The sequence below is a fragment of the Heliconius melpomene genome, chromosome 3 (genome assembly GCF_056956725.1).
Source record: "Heliconius melpomene rosina isolate 202511_hmr_F chromosome 3, ASM5695672v1, whole genome shotgun sequence".
Lineage (NCBI taxonomy): Eukaryota > Metazoa > Arthropoda > Insecta > Lepidoptera > Nymphalidae > Heliconius > Heliconius melpomene.
Genome location: NC_140391.1, coordinates 6,128,767 through 6,145,497, shown reverse-complemented (window position 1 = coordinate 6,145,497; position 16,731 = coordinate 6,128,767). Strand labels below are relative to the sequence as shown.

Below are 16,731 nucleotides of genomic sequence, written 5' to 3'. Positions count from 1 at the left end.
TGAAATGTCTATCAACACCAGAATAAAACTACATATAGTCACAATAAAAGTTTTTTTATTATAGAGACATAGACAGTGGTAAACACGGCCACTTGTCCCTTTGTCTCTTTGTCTCTCTCCAATCTCTCTTATCTACATATGTAGATGTCCATATCATTCGCATAAGGGTGCTGATCTGTATTATCACATCAGGTAGTTTGTGGTCGCACGGTAACTGGTAAGGGTCCATTAGCATACAACTAAATATCTTGATCTGCTGCAGCTTTAGCCGTGGCCATACTTCCGCACTATACTGAATTCGGTATAAACACCGGCTAACGCTGGTGCACGTTTACTTGTTAGCGTGATTCCCAAATGATTACGATCTCCCTGCGTACGGAACTCCATTGTAGCAGAGGCCCTTTCTACGTTCGCATTACCCAAGCCATATTTCACCGCAAGTGACATGCGGACTATTCACAACTAGGCAATTTGAAGTTCACTAGTTTACCTACATACAATATTGTTATTTTCAAGTAAATCTTCTTTTGATGCGCCACCAGGTGACAAGCGCAACAACTTTCGCCTTTTATTTATATTATTGGAGCATTTGTTTATATTAGCGTAATAAAATTAATATTTTTCACAAAAGTTCTATTTTTTTATCTGTCTTAAGTTAACAAGTACATCTTTGTATTCTTATTATAAAAATGGTAAATAGTAACTGTACCTATAACAAAATAATAGCAAAATTTTTTAAACTCAAATGGTAGGCGTATTGTACGTAAGCTATGTTTGCTATGTTAATAAGAAAATTCAAATTTACGATTATTAATAATAATTTGTTACTATAAATAGCTTTAGAATTAATCATAGAAATATAAAAAACTATGACCAAACTATAAAAACTATACTAACCTAGTGCACCCCTACAAATTAAATTATAAAGAATATGACATATCCAATTATATTATGTTAGCAAGAAGTTAGGTAATAGGCATTTGCTGTTTACTCTTGTTCGATCGATTAATCAAGAAACCCATTATCTACAATCAAGAGATAACTGACAAATCCAGATTTTTTTAACAGTTAAATATACCTGTACTGTTTGCGTATTTTCATTGCTGCTGTAAAATATATACCTAATCCATACAAGCAATAGGCCTCCTATACTATGTTTAGCTTTGCATATGTAACTTTTCTAATGATATTAAATATTTTAATAATTGAAAATTAATCCAATACCAACTACAAAAATTTAGAACCAGGTTCTTACATGAAAGTTTACATTAAATACCAACAGTCGTACTAATCACATATATTATAATTTATATGTAAATACAAGGTGATAAATAAGTAAATCAAAAATGCTTAAAACATTTTCCATGTGATTTATCTTACAATCGATTAGGTTTAATTATAACATTATGTAAATAAATATAATTGATATTTAAAGTAAATAAATACAATATCAATCTTGTTCACTGAAATTTGAAATCAGTTATTTACACCAATAACAATACTAGAAACTTATATACGAATACGTATTCGAAAACCTATACAATGCGTAGGAAGACGGCGCCAGTCTTTGTGGGTTATATAGCCTTTAGCAAGTTACTCCATAATATAATCTATTGACTTAACTGCCCTTGTCATGTTTAACCGGTAATATATTACACACATTGATCAGCTCTGAACGTTCATTTCCACTACATCATTAGAAACTATAATATTTTATGGCATATCATGAAACTAATCACGAAAGTACCAATGTTATTATGTGAAGAATGGTATCGTAAATCTAAATAACTGCAAAATTACAGAGTATTTAGGAAAAACGATGCCGAAGTTCAAAGAGTTAAAAGGCGTATGGGTATGAAATTGCTTGGAGTGGAAGCGGTGTCAGTTGATAAATAAAGAACACGCTGTAGAAATCGTTAAGGAAGGTCACGGATGTTGCAGGCAATTGGAGGCTGTGCCCTGACCTATTGGCCGTCGCATTACTCATGTAGATGACAACAGTGTAATGTTAGATTATTAATATTTAATTGAATGTCTACAGAAAGCACGTTTGGTACTCACGGAAGCTATGTCAATAGAATTTTGTGAATAAATTAATATTATTTACAATTTTGTAGTACCTATAGAATTAATATTGCATTATATATTTGCGTCAATATACTTATTGATAATGAAGTAAACAAATGTATTTTAATTTAATGTAAATATATAATTAAACTCTAATATTATATAACTTTATTTTCAGTGAGTATTCAAGAATCAGATACATAAACATACATTTATATTGTACTGCACAAGAGATATGGGACACCCAGACTAAAACATAATACTGGACTACTCTACATACAATAATCGTAGTGCAGTGGGACACCGTCTGACAGTAAGCGAGATACTTTTTGATTTGATCTACACATACACATACATATTTTTATTTCCCCACTCTCTGGACAGACGAAACGCGAGGTTATGTAACACGGGACGTAACTCAACACACAGTGCCTCGTATTCGCCTGAAAGTGTAGAGTGGAATGTCTTAACACTAGAATCTCTCTATTTTTCTTCTATGGGGGTTAAAACGTGAAGCTAAAAAATAATAATCTAAATAAAAATTACCAAAAATACCACCTGACGCCTATTAAGTTTTGAGAGCACACATTCGTTATACTTGCTCAAGTTCATACAGAGACAGCGAAGATTCATTTAGGCTCATACATATGAATGAACTATTCCAGTGACATTATCATGATGACCAAGAGCGTAGGAAAGGGGGGGAGAGGGAAGAATATGGACCGTGATCAGTAATATAGATTTTTTTCAAATACCATGCAAAAAATGGTTAAGAAATTAAAAATTGTGCAATTTTTTCACCAACCCCTTGTGTTTTTATATTCTCCAATTTATTCCCCGTATTTAATAATGTAGAATGACGCTGCCTGATTTTTAAAGGGTCACAAATTTGAAAACGTTAAAACATTCATCGTAGTTTTCTATTGAAGTTTTGTAACGATATTATACGATATTTTTTAATCACATTATTATACATTTTTGTTTATTATTATAGATATAATAGAGCTTTCATAATTATCTATAATAATATACAAAAATGTATGATAGAGCTACAAGCCTTATTTATTTTTTAGTTATTGAAAAAAAAATACCTAACATAGACTACGCAACTATTACTGTATTTTATTAAATAATCTGTGATATGAATTTGAAAGATTATTGCTTTTTTTAATATCAAGAGGTAATTGAATACAATAAATATGAAACATTCAAAAAAAATTGTTATTGATGTAAATAAAGGTGTCATAATCAAACATATTTACGTAACGAAATGGAACTAAATGTTTTTATTACATAATTTTATTACAGATATATTTTATATTATATAAAATATTTTAAAATTTCAAATACAAATAGCAATATCTAAACGTTTCTTCACAATGGGCTCGTAACTTTATACGTCACATACATGTGTGTTAGACATGGGCCGTAACGTCTTTTAAGCATAACCGGTGATCACTAGTTTCGGGGTTACGCGTAGCTAGTTTCAGAAACTAGTTATTTCTGTAACTAGTTACAAATGCTTCATAAGCCGTTGTAAGTTTAATACGATTACTTTTATAGTTATGATTGAAAACGTTTTAGGTTAAATTACAATATCTTGCTACTAAAATGTAATTATTTATTAATTTATTTTATATACAATTATTTTTATATATTTTTTTATACAAACTTTATTATATTATATATTTTTAATATATAGAATTTTATATAGTTTTTTCGCTGATTGATATATTTAATTACGGAGTGAAATTAAAATTCCAAATTAAGTGAAAACAAAAAATTTACACACAAAATACATTCAAAAAGAGGGAATAATTTTACACTTACAGAATGGAAAAAGAAATTTAAAAATACAAAAAAAAAACATAAACGTAACGTAAACATAAAACATACACGTAATAGCAAAATATTATGGTTTAAAATTGGATGAAACTTGAGACCAAACTTGAGGTAAAAACCAGATGGTTATGGGTTCAATCCCCACTCGAGGAGATGAAATATTTATTTAAATTAATATTTTCATTTCTTCGCTCTGGTGTCGAGGTAAAGCGCGGAGTTGAGTTCTGCCACTCAACACGCAATGCCTCCAGAATTCGGCAGAAAGTGGGGAACCTAGTGTAACAGAGTGTTACACTAGGTTCCCTCTGCCTACCCTGCTGTGTGTGGGAAACAGCGTGAAGTTGATTTATTTATCTAGTATTTGAATTAAAATTAAATTTTAAAATTTTACTACTGAATATAAATAAATAATAAATAAATAAAGCCTTTATTCGCTGACCATTTCAGAATTTTTGTTTGCATAATTAAAATAAAGTATACAATAAAAATTTAAAAGACTTAAAATTAAAAACATTTAAAAAGTAATTAATTTTAGCAGCCTGCACTATTGCTATATAGCTAAACATAAAACATAACAAAATACAAAACCAAAATTAAGATCTTAAAAAAAGTTATAAAAATTGTAAGCTCAGTTATGGATTCTTTATTACGTATATAAAATATTTTTTCTGTTGAGTTTTATACAAACGTAAGGAATCATTAAAAACATCAAATTCAGATTTTTGCGCTAATTTATTATCAACATTCAAAGTTCTATTAAGTGATGGGTTTAGGCCTCAATTGTTTGTAGCGAACCTCGTTTCTCGGAATTCTTAAAAGTCTTAGTAGATCGCATAAAAAATCCCAATGTGCTTAAGGTATACAAGTGTGAAGTGAACGTCGCAAGCCATTGTAACCGAACCTCTTTTAATAAATAATAAACATTAGGAAAACTACGTCACGCTAAACAAAAAAAACTCGGAATTGGTTAAAATCCACCGTCGTGGCGCAGCGACACAAGGGCGTGGCTATAACGCGACGGTTGCGGGTTCGAGCCCCAATCGAGGAAATTAAATATTTATTCACATTTATATTTTCATTTCTTCGCTCTGGTGTCGAGGCAGAATTTATTTTTTAATTATCGATATAAAATAATAATCGATCAAATTGCATTAATGCATACATATTAAACTACTGTCGTCTCTTTTTTTCTTGCGAAACGTACTAAAATAGAGCAAGATGCAACTACATAAGTGTCAATGTAGCTAATAAAAATAATATGGTTTTTTCTTGGAATTTTCATAAAACTATAAATAATATAGTTTAACTTCTGCATTTACAGTTTAGAATCGCTTTTTCGTTTCATTGGGTGTATAATACAAAAAAGTACGATGTTTGTAGCTTTTCAATCAAATTCGCCTATTCTCGTCTCTTTTTTTGTTGCGGTACGTACTATAATAGAGCGAGATACGAGTGTCGATGTAACTTGATTAGTGCTTACTGCTTACTCTCATGAAACTACGTATGTGAAATAATGGCTATGTGTACAGACACATAACCACAACGCAACATGTATGTAGTTTCGAATAACCGCGTAGCTCACAATCACCGCGTAGCTCCGAATCATCACAATCACTAGTTTCGACGACAGCCCGAAACTAGTTATGGCGTGATTTGGCTTGTAAGCAGTTTCTGAAACTAGTGACGCTACGTAACACCCATGTCTAATGTGTGTGACAAAAATGGTGCCCGTTTACCAGCTGGCACTTATTTTCTGATCACAAAAATCAACATACTGCTTTTTAAGTGTAGTGGTATGGCGTCTGTCTTGGATTTAGTTAAACATTACCAACGTTCTATTGAAAAATATGCGAATGATGAACAAAAGGTAAGTTGTGAGTTTAATGTGCTGAATGATGTTTGCGAAAATCCTCCGATATGTAATTTAATAATAAAATCTGCACCACAAATAAATTTGAAAAGGATAATTACTTGTAGGCTAACAAAGGATTTATACGTATTATTAACTTATAGCAAAGACAAGAAGTCGTTAATTAATATTTTTACACTAAAATATCTAATATGTTTCAAGAAAATATATCACTTTTTAATAAGATATTTATTATTTGCACACAAAAGTTAAAAAATATTTTAGCAAAAAATTGTATAAATATTTTTATTACGATAGACCACATAGTTTGGTAGAAATCCCTATTGTAAACAATAAAATTCGTGTCATCCTTTTTCTTATGTCAATTTTATCTTCCATTATACTTTGCACGATTCAATAAGCCCACTTAGCTCAATAACAAAGAAAAAGTAGCCTCACGCTCACTAAAAGTTGTAATCTTAAATCATTATTTTTTCTATTTCATTATTATTGTCAAATTTCAGATTTTAAAATGTATTGACAAATTATACAACCTGGATGTTAAAGTCCAACATTTACAAGAGACAGGTGTAGGTAGAACTGTAAATGCCTTACGAAAAGAAGCAGGAGATGTGGGCCAAGCGGCCCGAGCCCTTGTTTACAAATGGAAAATGATGGTAGCAGCTGAAGAAAGTGACCAAGAAGATCACAATACTGATTGTGAGCATAAAACAAAATTTTAGTTGACCAAAATATATTTCGTTTTGTGCATGCTATTTATGTATATGTAACTATAAGGTTGAACAATAAAAATATTTTTTTATATTTCAATTTCAATTTTTTTAGCTTCATGCTGAATTCCGCATATAGCAAGGTAGGCAGAGGAAACCTACTATTAGGGCACACCATTGCCTTCCTCCCACCCGAATGTCAAGATATTGTGTATTGAGGTGTGGATATCTACACCAGCTTTCTCATCATCAGTTTTGCTACCAGAGTGAGAAAATGAAAATAATTCATGTTAACAATCACATGCTGTGCGGCTGTGCCATGACGATATTCCTTTTAATATGAGCATTATTTGCTAGCTACTGATCACAATGGACATGAAAATGAAAAAAGTTACGACAACTACTCAAGTGAGTCCAGAAGTAAACATAACAGACATGAGAAGTCAGACAGATCACAAAACCCTGAAGATAAATCACATAAACATACAAATGGAGATTATGTCCATAAGAGAAAATATCGAAGTAGTGAGGTAAGGTCATATATTTAAATCTAATATTAAGACAATCCATTCTTAAATTTTTGAGATATTGTGTATTGACTGGTGGAACTCAACGCTGTGCTTTCTTTTCTTACCAGAATGAGAAAATGATAAATTATATTATCTTAAATGGAAATTTTATCCACAATATATAAAAACACTCCATTCTCTTGTTTCTACATAAATTCATAATTGTTTGTTAAGTAGCAAAATATACAATACAGTGTGTGTTGAGATTAAGAAAACGAATATAATTCATTCTTCCAATTGGGAATCATTGGGAGAATGAATTGGGAATCTTGTTTACAATAAGACTGCCACTAGGGCCTAAATTACTACTGTTACTAAATTATTTAAAAACTTGGTTGTGCAGAAAACATATACCGAATGTAAGTAGATCCCAAAATACTTATAAAAGAAATTATTTTAGTTTAAATATTATGTTTATTTTCTCGGTAGGAAGAGGAACCTGATACAAAAAAATCTAAATACTCAAGTGCAAAAGATAATGGGTACAAGATAAAAACGGAAACCAAAATAAAATCTGAGCCTGTAGAAAGTGAAGACAGCCACGACGATAGTTCACAAAGTGACAGTGAAAGCGAAAACTCACTTACTTCTGAAGAAGAAAGGAAACCAGACATAAAACGAAAACCGGAAAAAGATGAGAAAGTAGAAAATCATAGATCATCAAGTCATTCAACTAGTAGTAAAGATAAATATAGGCACGAAAGTCATACAAAAACATCGAAAGACAAACAAAGTGAATACCCAGAAGAAAGACATTCCTCTGACAAATCAAAGGATAAATCACATCAGTCCCACACACATAAAAGTTCCAGAGAGCATGATAGGAGTTATGAAAAGAAAGAGAAAGAACAAAGGTTGGAAGATAAGGAATCCAACAAACATACAGACAAACATAAAACCAGCTCAGATAAACATAGATCTAGTGAAAGTTTAGAGAAGCAAAAAGGTAGTAGTAGTAGTATTGAAAAACATAAGTCCAGCATTAGTGCTGATAAACATAAATCTAGTAGTAGTCATACAGACAAACATAAATTAATCAGTGCTGAAAAACATAAGAGTCATTCAGAAAAAAGTTCATCTCATTCACATAAAAGTTCTAGTTCAGAAAAGAGTTCAAGCAAATTAGATAAAGATAAACACAAACATCTATCAGAAAAAGAAAATAGTGAGAAACATAAGTCAAAAGAAAGTAGTAGTAGTAGCAGTAAAGATAAGCATAGTTCTTCTAGTAAAGAAAAATCAAAAGACAAAAGTTCCTCTAGAGAAAAAGATTACAATAAGAGTGAAAGGAAACATTCGTCAAAAGATAGTGAAAAGAAAGATGATAAAAGAAAGTCAGATAGTGATAATGATAAAAGTAATAAGAAAAGTAAACATAAATCAAGTTCTAGTAGTAAGTCTAAGAATGAGGAACCAAAGAAGAAACACAGCGAAGATGATGATGATGATGGCATCGACTGTGGCTCCGGTTAGTTTATTTTTTTATTTTTCTTAGTTTACACTGTATCCTGCTTTATGCGAATTAACCTGGAATATGATGTTTACATGTAATATTGCATTGAAATATTGAGTAATTTTACTTAGAGTTTTTTATATCTCTCTCTCTCTCTCTCTCTCTCTTCAGCTTTATATTATCAATATAGATTGTGAAACACGAATGTCTTATAAAAATATATCTTACAGGTGCAAGTTTTGCAGAAGCACTAGGTATGATCAGTCCAGCAAAACCTAAGAAAAAACCTTTTTCTAAAGATAACACTATGTCACCAAATGATGATGTGAGTGAATGTTAACTACTTTTATAAAATATATTTATTACTAGCGAACCGCTCATGGTTTTGCCCACTTGTGATACACAATTATTTTCGTGATCTAACTAATAACATTTTAATTTTAAAGACCTACATTTATTTTGCACGCTATATCCCACGCCCAGCAGGGTAGGCAGAGGGAACCTAGCGTTAAAACATTCCGATCCCCACTCCGCCAAATTCCGGAGGCATTGTGTGTTGAATGGAGACACTAAAGCAAAGAAATGAAAATATAAATGTAAATAAATATTTCGTTCCCTCGAGCGGAGAATGAACCCACAAACGTCGCGTTACAGTCACACCCTTGTGCTACTGCGCCACAACGGCCTCGACTTACCATTTTATTATTTCAATTATTTATGATTTATTTAAAATGTGTATAATAAAATTATGTTTAGTCTTTTATTATTTTCATCTGTCCGACCTACTTTTGGTGTCGGATTAGCTTGAATATTTACATACATACAGCGCACTGTAATGGGTTCGTTTCCCATTCGAGGGAAATTTCCTCATTCTGATAAAGAGTCAAGGGCTTTTTGGTGTAACACTAAATACACAATTTTATAGAAAAATTGTCGGAAAATCAAAGGAGTGTCTTAACCATCTACTCTGCCACTATTTGCGTTCAAATCTAATGACATTACTATATTTCCATCGCCTAAAATGTTTTCAAATACCTAACTAAAATATATTTTTAACCGTGTTTTTTCTAATAATCATTTATTTTATTTACAGTTAAGTCCGGCTTCATTACTAGCGCCCACAGCTAAACTAGCGCCATTGCCGATGTTAGAGATAACATCTTTACCTGAAATTAATCCGAACTATCGACCTCGACCGCCGCCCAAGTTCCTACCTCATTTTACTGATGAAGACGCCATAAGTGCTGGTATATCGTCTAAAAACCAAAGGTAAGACAGTTGTAGAATTGAAAAAAAAAACCTAGCCTCACCTAACTAGGGTTAAGACAGAATGTCTTAACCCTAGTTAGTTAGAGTTAGGTGAGGTGTCTTGATGGAAACAGAATGTTTCCATCAAGACACTTCCGCCGTTACCTAAGCGAGTAAATCTCGATTACTTATAGTTATAGACTGTAGATATTTAAACATTTTCCTTTGTAAATAAGTTTTGATTTATTCCCTTGAGTTAATTACAAACAAAATATTTATTGTTCGTTTCTTAACATTTTCCTTCCCTTAGCGTATGAATAATACTTTGAATAATGTAAAATTATAAGGTATTATTAATAAATTTGCCTACTAGTTTTGATAGCAACTTAACCAAAATGTTATTTTTAAATGTTATAAAACAAAATTGTCATAAAATTTTATTGTAAAACAAAAATATTTTACTGTTATCTTGATGACTAAATAAAAAAATGCCTTTTATAATTATTTTTATTACTATTATTCTGTAATGATTTACTTCATTACAAATTATATTAAATTTCAGAACTAAAGTATACTCTGGTAACAAAGTGTTTGGAAAAATTACTACATTATATGAAATGTGTGTGCAGGTACTGCAAGAACATATTGATGGTAAGTTTACAATTGACTGTTTTGTTAAAAAATTGATACATGTTACTGTAGTGTTTAAATTTACATATATAATACATATTTACATTAATGATATAGTATTAAATTATACAAGTGATATTTTTCTCATTTAAGGTTAATTATTTTTTACATAGATCTCTTCCTGGTACTCTTGTCTAATCCAAGACTGGTCCTCCCCGTTTGGTTATTTCAATTATCCAACAAAACCCAAAGTCATATGATACAGACCATATATGTAGATAATATATTTATTAATACAGAAAAACTTACAAATTTTTATACATTTTATTCTAGCTCTCGAGTACACAGGAGGAGTTCCGTATGAAATACTAAAACCCATAGTGGACAAAGCGACACCACAACAACTATTTGTATTGGAACACTACAATCCATATTTAATGGAGGATACTGACCATTTGTGGCAAAAATTTTGTGAAAAGAACTTTAGGAACAAGAAGAGACAGGAAATGGAAACTTGGCGTGAAATGTATATGGTAAGATGTTTTTTTTTAAATTTCAGCTTCACTTATAACGTAAAAAGATATCTTCATATCGCACCGCTTTCGAGATATATTACATACGTTTTGAGCGACGTAACTCAACGCGGCGGTTTATCTTGTCACCAGAGAGGGGAAATGAAAATAATTCTTTTCGTCGTTTGAGGATCAAATCCACAACCATCATGTTTACAGTAAGTACTACTTAGGTTTTAATGTATTATTTTATTTTTTTGATCTTACATTTGTTTTACGCATAAATTTATGATCAAAAAAATAATTAATGGAGGATGTTGAACAATGTAAATGTGCAACTCCAAATGTAATGTTTGTGGATTCAATCTCCAATCGGGGTGGTGGCTCAGAGTGCTGTTCAATTCTATCACTCTAAAAATTATTTAAGCACTAATTTAAAATAATTTAAAGCAAATATAAGGACTATAAAAATAATTTAATTTATAAATAAACAACTTATTTATATTTCCAGCGCTGTCAAGAAGAACAGGAAATAAAGCTGAGATCGCTGACTGCTAATATTAAAATAGCTCAGGAGGCAAAGAAAGCTCCTATTAAACAAACAAAAATGGCGTACGTTGACTCCGTTGTCAAACCACCACGGAATGTACTTAAGAAACAAGTAAGTAATTACTTTTTAAGGATCCATAGCTCTAGCGAAAAAACTGTCTCTATAGGTTTTGATCTTCTTATTAACGCATCCTTTTATACGTAGGAGCCCTCAATAGATATATGAATACGACTCCCACTCGAAGGTGTAAATTATTTTCATTTCTTCGCTCTAGTGAGACTAAAAAGCATGGCGTTGAGTTTCGCCACTCAATAAACAAGCACTCGCCGACATAATTATATTCATTTCTTTTTATTTTAAACTAGGCTCAGCACGGTACAGCATTCGCAGCGACTGCCAGTCCCGCAGCGCGAGTGGCATCCCTAGCGGCAGCTCCCAACGTACTCAAAGGGGGCAGGGCGGCCCCCATGCCGGTCACCACCTCGTCTTCGTCTTTTAAACCTAAGAAAGCCCCATTAATGGCGAAGGCATTACAATTTATGAGAGGCAGGAAGCGATGATTGATTTGTTTAACTATATGTATATAGTTTTATTTATAAAACGTGTTATTTTTACACTTAGATTACGCTTAGAAACCTTAAGGATATTTTTTTTAATTTCGTGTGAATTTACTAAGAACTCCGCCCAATATTGCGTGTTGTCTGGCGGTACTTAACGGTGTGTGTTTTTTAGAAAGAAGTTTAAAGAGGAATGAAAATAAAAATGCCCCAAGGAAGAATCGAATCTGCAACCTTCCTATTTACAGTCAGCCACCGTACCGCTGTACCCCAATGACCTTATTTTTTATTAAAAAAGATATTGATCTTACTTTTGCTTATATGTGGATCCAAATTATGCAATTTTAAAGGTTTATTTTATAAAATTTCAATTAATTTATAATATGATGCATGATTTTTTTTTAACATTAGGGAAATCACTTTTTTTACATAAAGTTTTACTTACTACTGTACAATAAATATTCTTTCTACATTAAAATTTGATGCAAATATAATAAATATGTACATTTTATCACCATTTTGATGCCAGTTAAATGTTTTGTCAACATAGTATTGCCCTTCTTACTTTGTATGTATCATCTATGCATCGGCTTGTCTTAACTGACTTTTATAAAATTAAAAACTGACCTCGCATATATCAGCGCTTCATGCTGTATCTCGCATATAGCAGGATAGACAAAAGGAACTAGCGTTGGACTAGCGTTGAGACAATGTGTACACCAATATACCGCTAATCTTCAAGAAATTACGAATTGTATGGCAAAACTGATTGAAACTGATATGTCACCTTTTTAGATTCTTAGCTGTGTGGTCACAACCCGAAAGAGTTTAAAATTTAAACTTTAAAGAGTTTACAATTTTTCGTTACTTTACAACGTCACGTAAAAAAATATGAACGGTATTTATAATCTTACGGTGACATATATACTATAAAAATAGGGCTGTCCTATTATAGTCATTTTCTTTTGTGTAATACATTCACCTTTTACATCACATGGAATAATAAATATCACTATATATTATTTTTAAGAGAAAATAATAAAAAAATATTCATTTTAGATTAGTATGTGAAAATAACATTATTTTATTTATATTTTATACCTTTATTATATAAGTTACCCAGGTCTACAAAGAAATAAAAAAGAATAAAGTATCTAACATTACTTGAATTATTTTATTATAATTTGTTATGAAATTTTAATATAGCATTCTACCTTGGTGTCACTTATAACTCCATATGTCATGGCCTATAGCTGGTCTTTTCCACAACGCTCATTTAAATTAACAAAGCAGGAAATGAATCGGTTCACCAATATAATTTTAAATATGTTGTTTTCATTATTTCAAAGAAATAAAAAAACTGGTTAAGTGCCATTCGGACTTTCTTACCAATTTCACTATTATAGATTAACAGCAGGAAGTACTTGTAAGTGTAAAGTATGGGTTAAGTGAACTACAAATATAATTTTATAATATTTTTTTGTGAGTGACATTACGAAACCCTAAAAAGATATCGAAAAAAATAATAATGAATGAATGTCTTCTGTTTATATCTATTCTATCGATTTAAAATTAACATTATATCTTAAGATGTAAAGGATATCAGTTTTTGCACTTAGCTGTACTGTTTATATTTAATGAAATTTTAATTCTTAAAACTCCTCAATTACAGTTTACCCGCTAGTAAATGGTGTTTAAATAGACAATATGAAAAAAAAAATAATAGAGAGTAGTTCAACAACTGATTTTACAATTTTACATAATATTATATTGATAGAAATATTTTAACACAAGTAGGTATGATCTTTAATGATGAATAAGCTGCGTGACTAAATCAACACTTTACTTTCAGTAAAATACTTACACAAACATAAGTTCTATATTAAGTGGTTCTTATAGGTGCATGCTATATTTGTATGCGCATATAGGAAGGTCGGCAAAGGGAACCTAGTGTGATGGCATTATTCCTCATTTGTTGCCCAATTTTTGAAACATTGCTGAGTTGTGTAACTCAAGGTCACACTTGAGTTGTTCTTGTTACCAGAGACAAAATGAAAATATTTCATTCCCTCGAATAGGAATCAACCCACAACCGTCGCGTTTACAGTCGGTCACTGTGCCGGTGGCTTCACATAATATACACTGAGTTTATTGTAAATATTGAATAGATCTAAAAAATTCTTATATCAATTTTATTAATTAATGTTTTTAGACTGTATTAGTTTAAGTATTTGTAATAATTATTATTTTTGTTCCTGTACTACACCAAAAAGGATCTGTACAGATTAAAAAATTCGAACAAAATATATTTTTTTGTTATTTAATGTTATGGTCTTTAACAGACTTCTGAAAGAAAAGGTTATCAATTCGATTGTTTCTGTTTTTGGGATTATAGAATGTACTATTAAAAAATGTGACATACTTTTCAATAATATGAAAACTTCAATTAGTTTTGTTTTCTGACTTGCGCTTGTTTTAATATTTTGCTACTTAAAGAGCTTAATTAAAAGTTGTGTGATTTTTTAAATTAGTTTATAGCATTTTACACTATTTTAGAAGAAAATTTCAAAATAATCATCTAATTAAACTATATATTTAATCAAGAATTTAAATAGTCTATTAGCTTTAGGTGTTTTTAACTTTTACTTTTGTCTTTTCAAATTAGAAGACAAATGGGTTATAGTGTCAAGCAGTCTCAAGTAAAAAGTGAGGTAGAAGTATATTTTTATAAACATTAAACTTATATGATAATATACATGTTAGTTACAATATTTTAATTAATTAGTTGAGATTTCATTGTACAGTTTAAAAATTATCTACATATAGATTCAATTGATTGATCAATGTCCAAAATATTTATGATTTTTGTTATTTGTACTTTGTTTCAGGAAAAGTATCTATAATCTAAAATAAAAAAAATCATAATTAATAATGATTATACATAATAGTTACCCATAAACATTTTGTTTTTAGTACAATACAGATGTCAATTCTTCAAGGAATATAGTTATTATCTACAAAACTATATATCACATTACAATGCCATCATTTTATTATAAATACACTTACGTTTTGAATTTTATATAGATTTTTTATTACCTTAACACTGTGTCCCACATATAGCAAGGTAGGAAATGTAGTCACTATTCTTCAATTTCTACATAATTTTCCAGACAATGCATGTTGAGTGGCTGAACTCAACATCATGCTTTGCTTCTGGATTGATTGAAAAAATGCAATGATATTTTATCATAGCAAGGTAATGAAAATATTTTTTTTCCGAATGGGATGCATACCCACAACTTTTGTGTTTTTAGTCAGAGACTGTGTCAGTCAAATGCTGGATCACAACAAATCTTAATTAATAAAGAACCACTTGAATATTTCGAAATTTAGACTTGAGTTGTTTCTCATAATCTGTATTTATTATTCTTTGACATTGATATAAAGCTAAAAATTTAAGATTCTTATAATATTCTGATATTATATCAACTACACCAGGAGTTATATTTTGTATCCTAGAGAGACTTAGGCTATTTAATGAAATCATTGACGGGCAACTAAGAGTTTTAAGTAGTGCTAATTCAGTAAAATGTGTATTATTCCATAGTTGTATATGATCAATGCTTTTCAAATATGTCAGTGAAATTAAACCTTTGTCAGTTAAATTTTCACATCTTATTACAGCTAAATCTTTTAATAGTGGGCATTTAGACATTAATTTAAAAGTATTATCATCAATAGAATCACCACCATATATATGTAAGGTTTCCAATATATTCATTTGAGATATAATCAACTCCTTCATAAAGCTTATTTCTAAATGTTTAATTTTTTCAATAAAAATATGGCTTAAATGATTGCAACACAATAAAGTATCACAACTAATTGTAGGAAGGCCAAAGTCAGATAAAGCTAAGTATTTCAGTTCCTTATATAGATTAAATTGAATCAATAAATCAACATTGTTTACTAATAATATAGAATTTTTTAAATTTATCTTTTTTAACCTTGGCCACTGTAGAATGTCATCTTCGAATTCTTTACTTAGTCTACACATAACAAGTTCTATGCTTATTAAATTCTTACATTGTTCTATCACAGACTTTATTGTGGAGTAACAATATACATATTGAATTTTTATACAATAAATATAGTCTTTATGGGATGATATTATGCTTAAATTTTTTTCGTTCACTTCAGTTTGACCTGGTTTACCTGAATATACTAAAACAATACGTCTCCAGATAGCTGGATCTAGAGCCAATTTTCGCCACCGTCTGCACACATTTTCACAAGACAAAATACTATCCAAAGGTAAATATTTGAATATATGAATTAATAGCTCATCTGGTAGCATGTTAATTTTTTCGGCAACTTGATTTTCATCATTAGGGATGGTCATTTTTTAAATAATTATCTGTAAAACTATAAACGAAACAATAATTTAAATATAGTAAAAAAAAATACACGAGTACGATGTAAGTAAATTGACATTTCTCACCTGGTTATATAGTAGATAGGTACTTGCTTGTTGGTCAAATGAATAGTAAGAAACTACGTTGCATTTTGTTTAATGATATGCAAATCATTGTAATATCTATTTTTGTATTAGACAAATTGTAAACATAACATTACAATTTCTAAAACATTTAACAAACAGTTGTCTATGGGCAAATAAATTCATAAAACTAACGTGTACTCAAAATTGCCAACCTTAAGA

At 30.4% G+C, this 16,731-nt stretch overlaps 2 protein-coding genes across 2 annotated transcripts; one reads left to right on the top strand and one right to left on the bottom strand.

The window, feature by feature from the left end:
- The first annotated feature begins 5,606 nt into the window (after positions 1-5,606).
- Positions 5,607-15,096, top strand: EloA (transcription elongation factor elongin A). The gene is made up of 10 exons (XM_085207987.1): positions 5,607-5,776; positions 6,283-6,478; positions 6,847-7,019; positions 7,488-8,526; positions 8,742-8,836; positions 9,605-9,780; positions 10,322-10,410; positions 10,723-10,922; positions 11,413-11,562; positions 11,817-15,096. Exons 1-10 carry the CDS (start codon positions 5,609-5,611, stop codon positions 12,009-12,011), a joined length of 2,481 nt encoding a protein of 826 aa, XP_085064113.1. The 5' UTR covers positions 5,607-5,608; the 3' UTR covers positions 12,012-15,096.
- Positions 14,711-16,654, bottom strand: LOC146539972 (F-box and leucine-rich repeat protein 13-like). The gene is made up of 2 exons (XM_085207988.1): positions 16,513-16,654; positions 14,711-16,436 (listed from the first exon to the last, which is right to left on the bottom strand). The coding sequence occupies exon 2, from the start codon at positions 16,411-16,413 to the stop codon at positions 15,370-15,372; it is 1,044 nt and encodes a 347-aa protein (XP_085064114.1). The 5' UTR covers positions 16,414-16,436; positions 16,513-16,654; the 3' UTR covers positions 14,711-15,369.
- Positions 16,655-16,731: the final 77 nt, after the last annotated feature.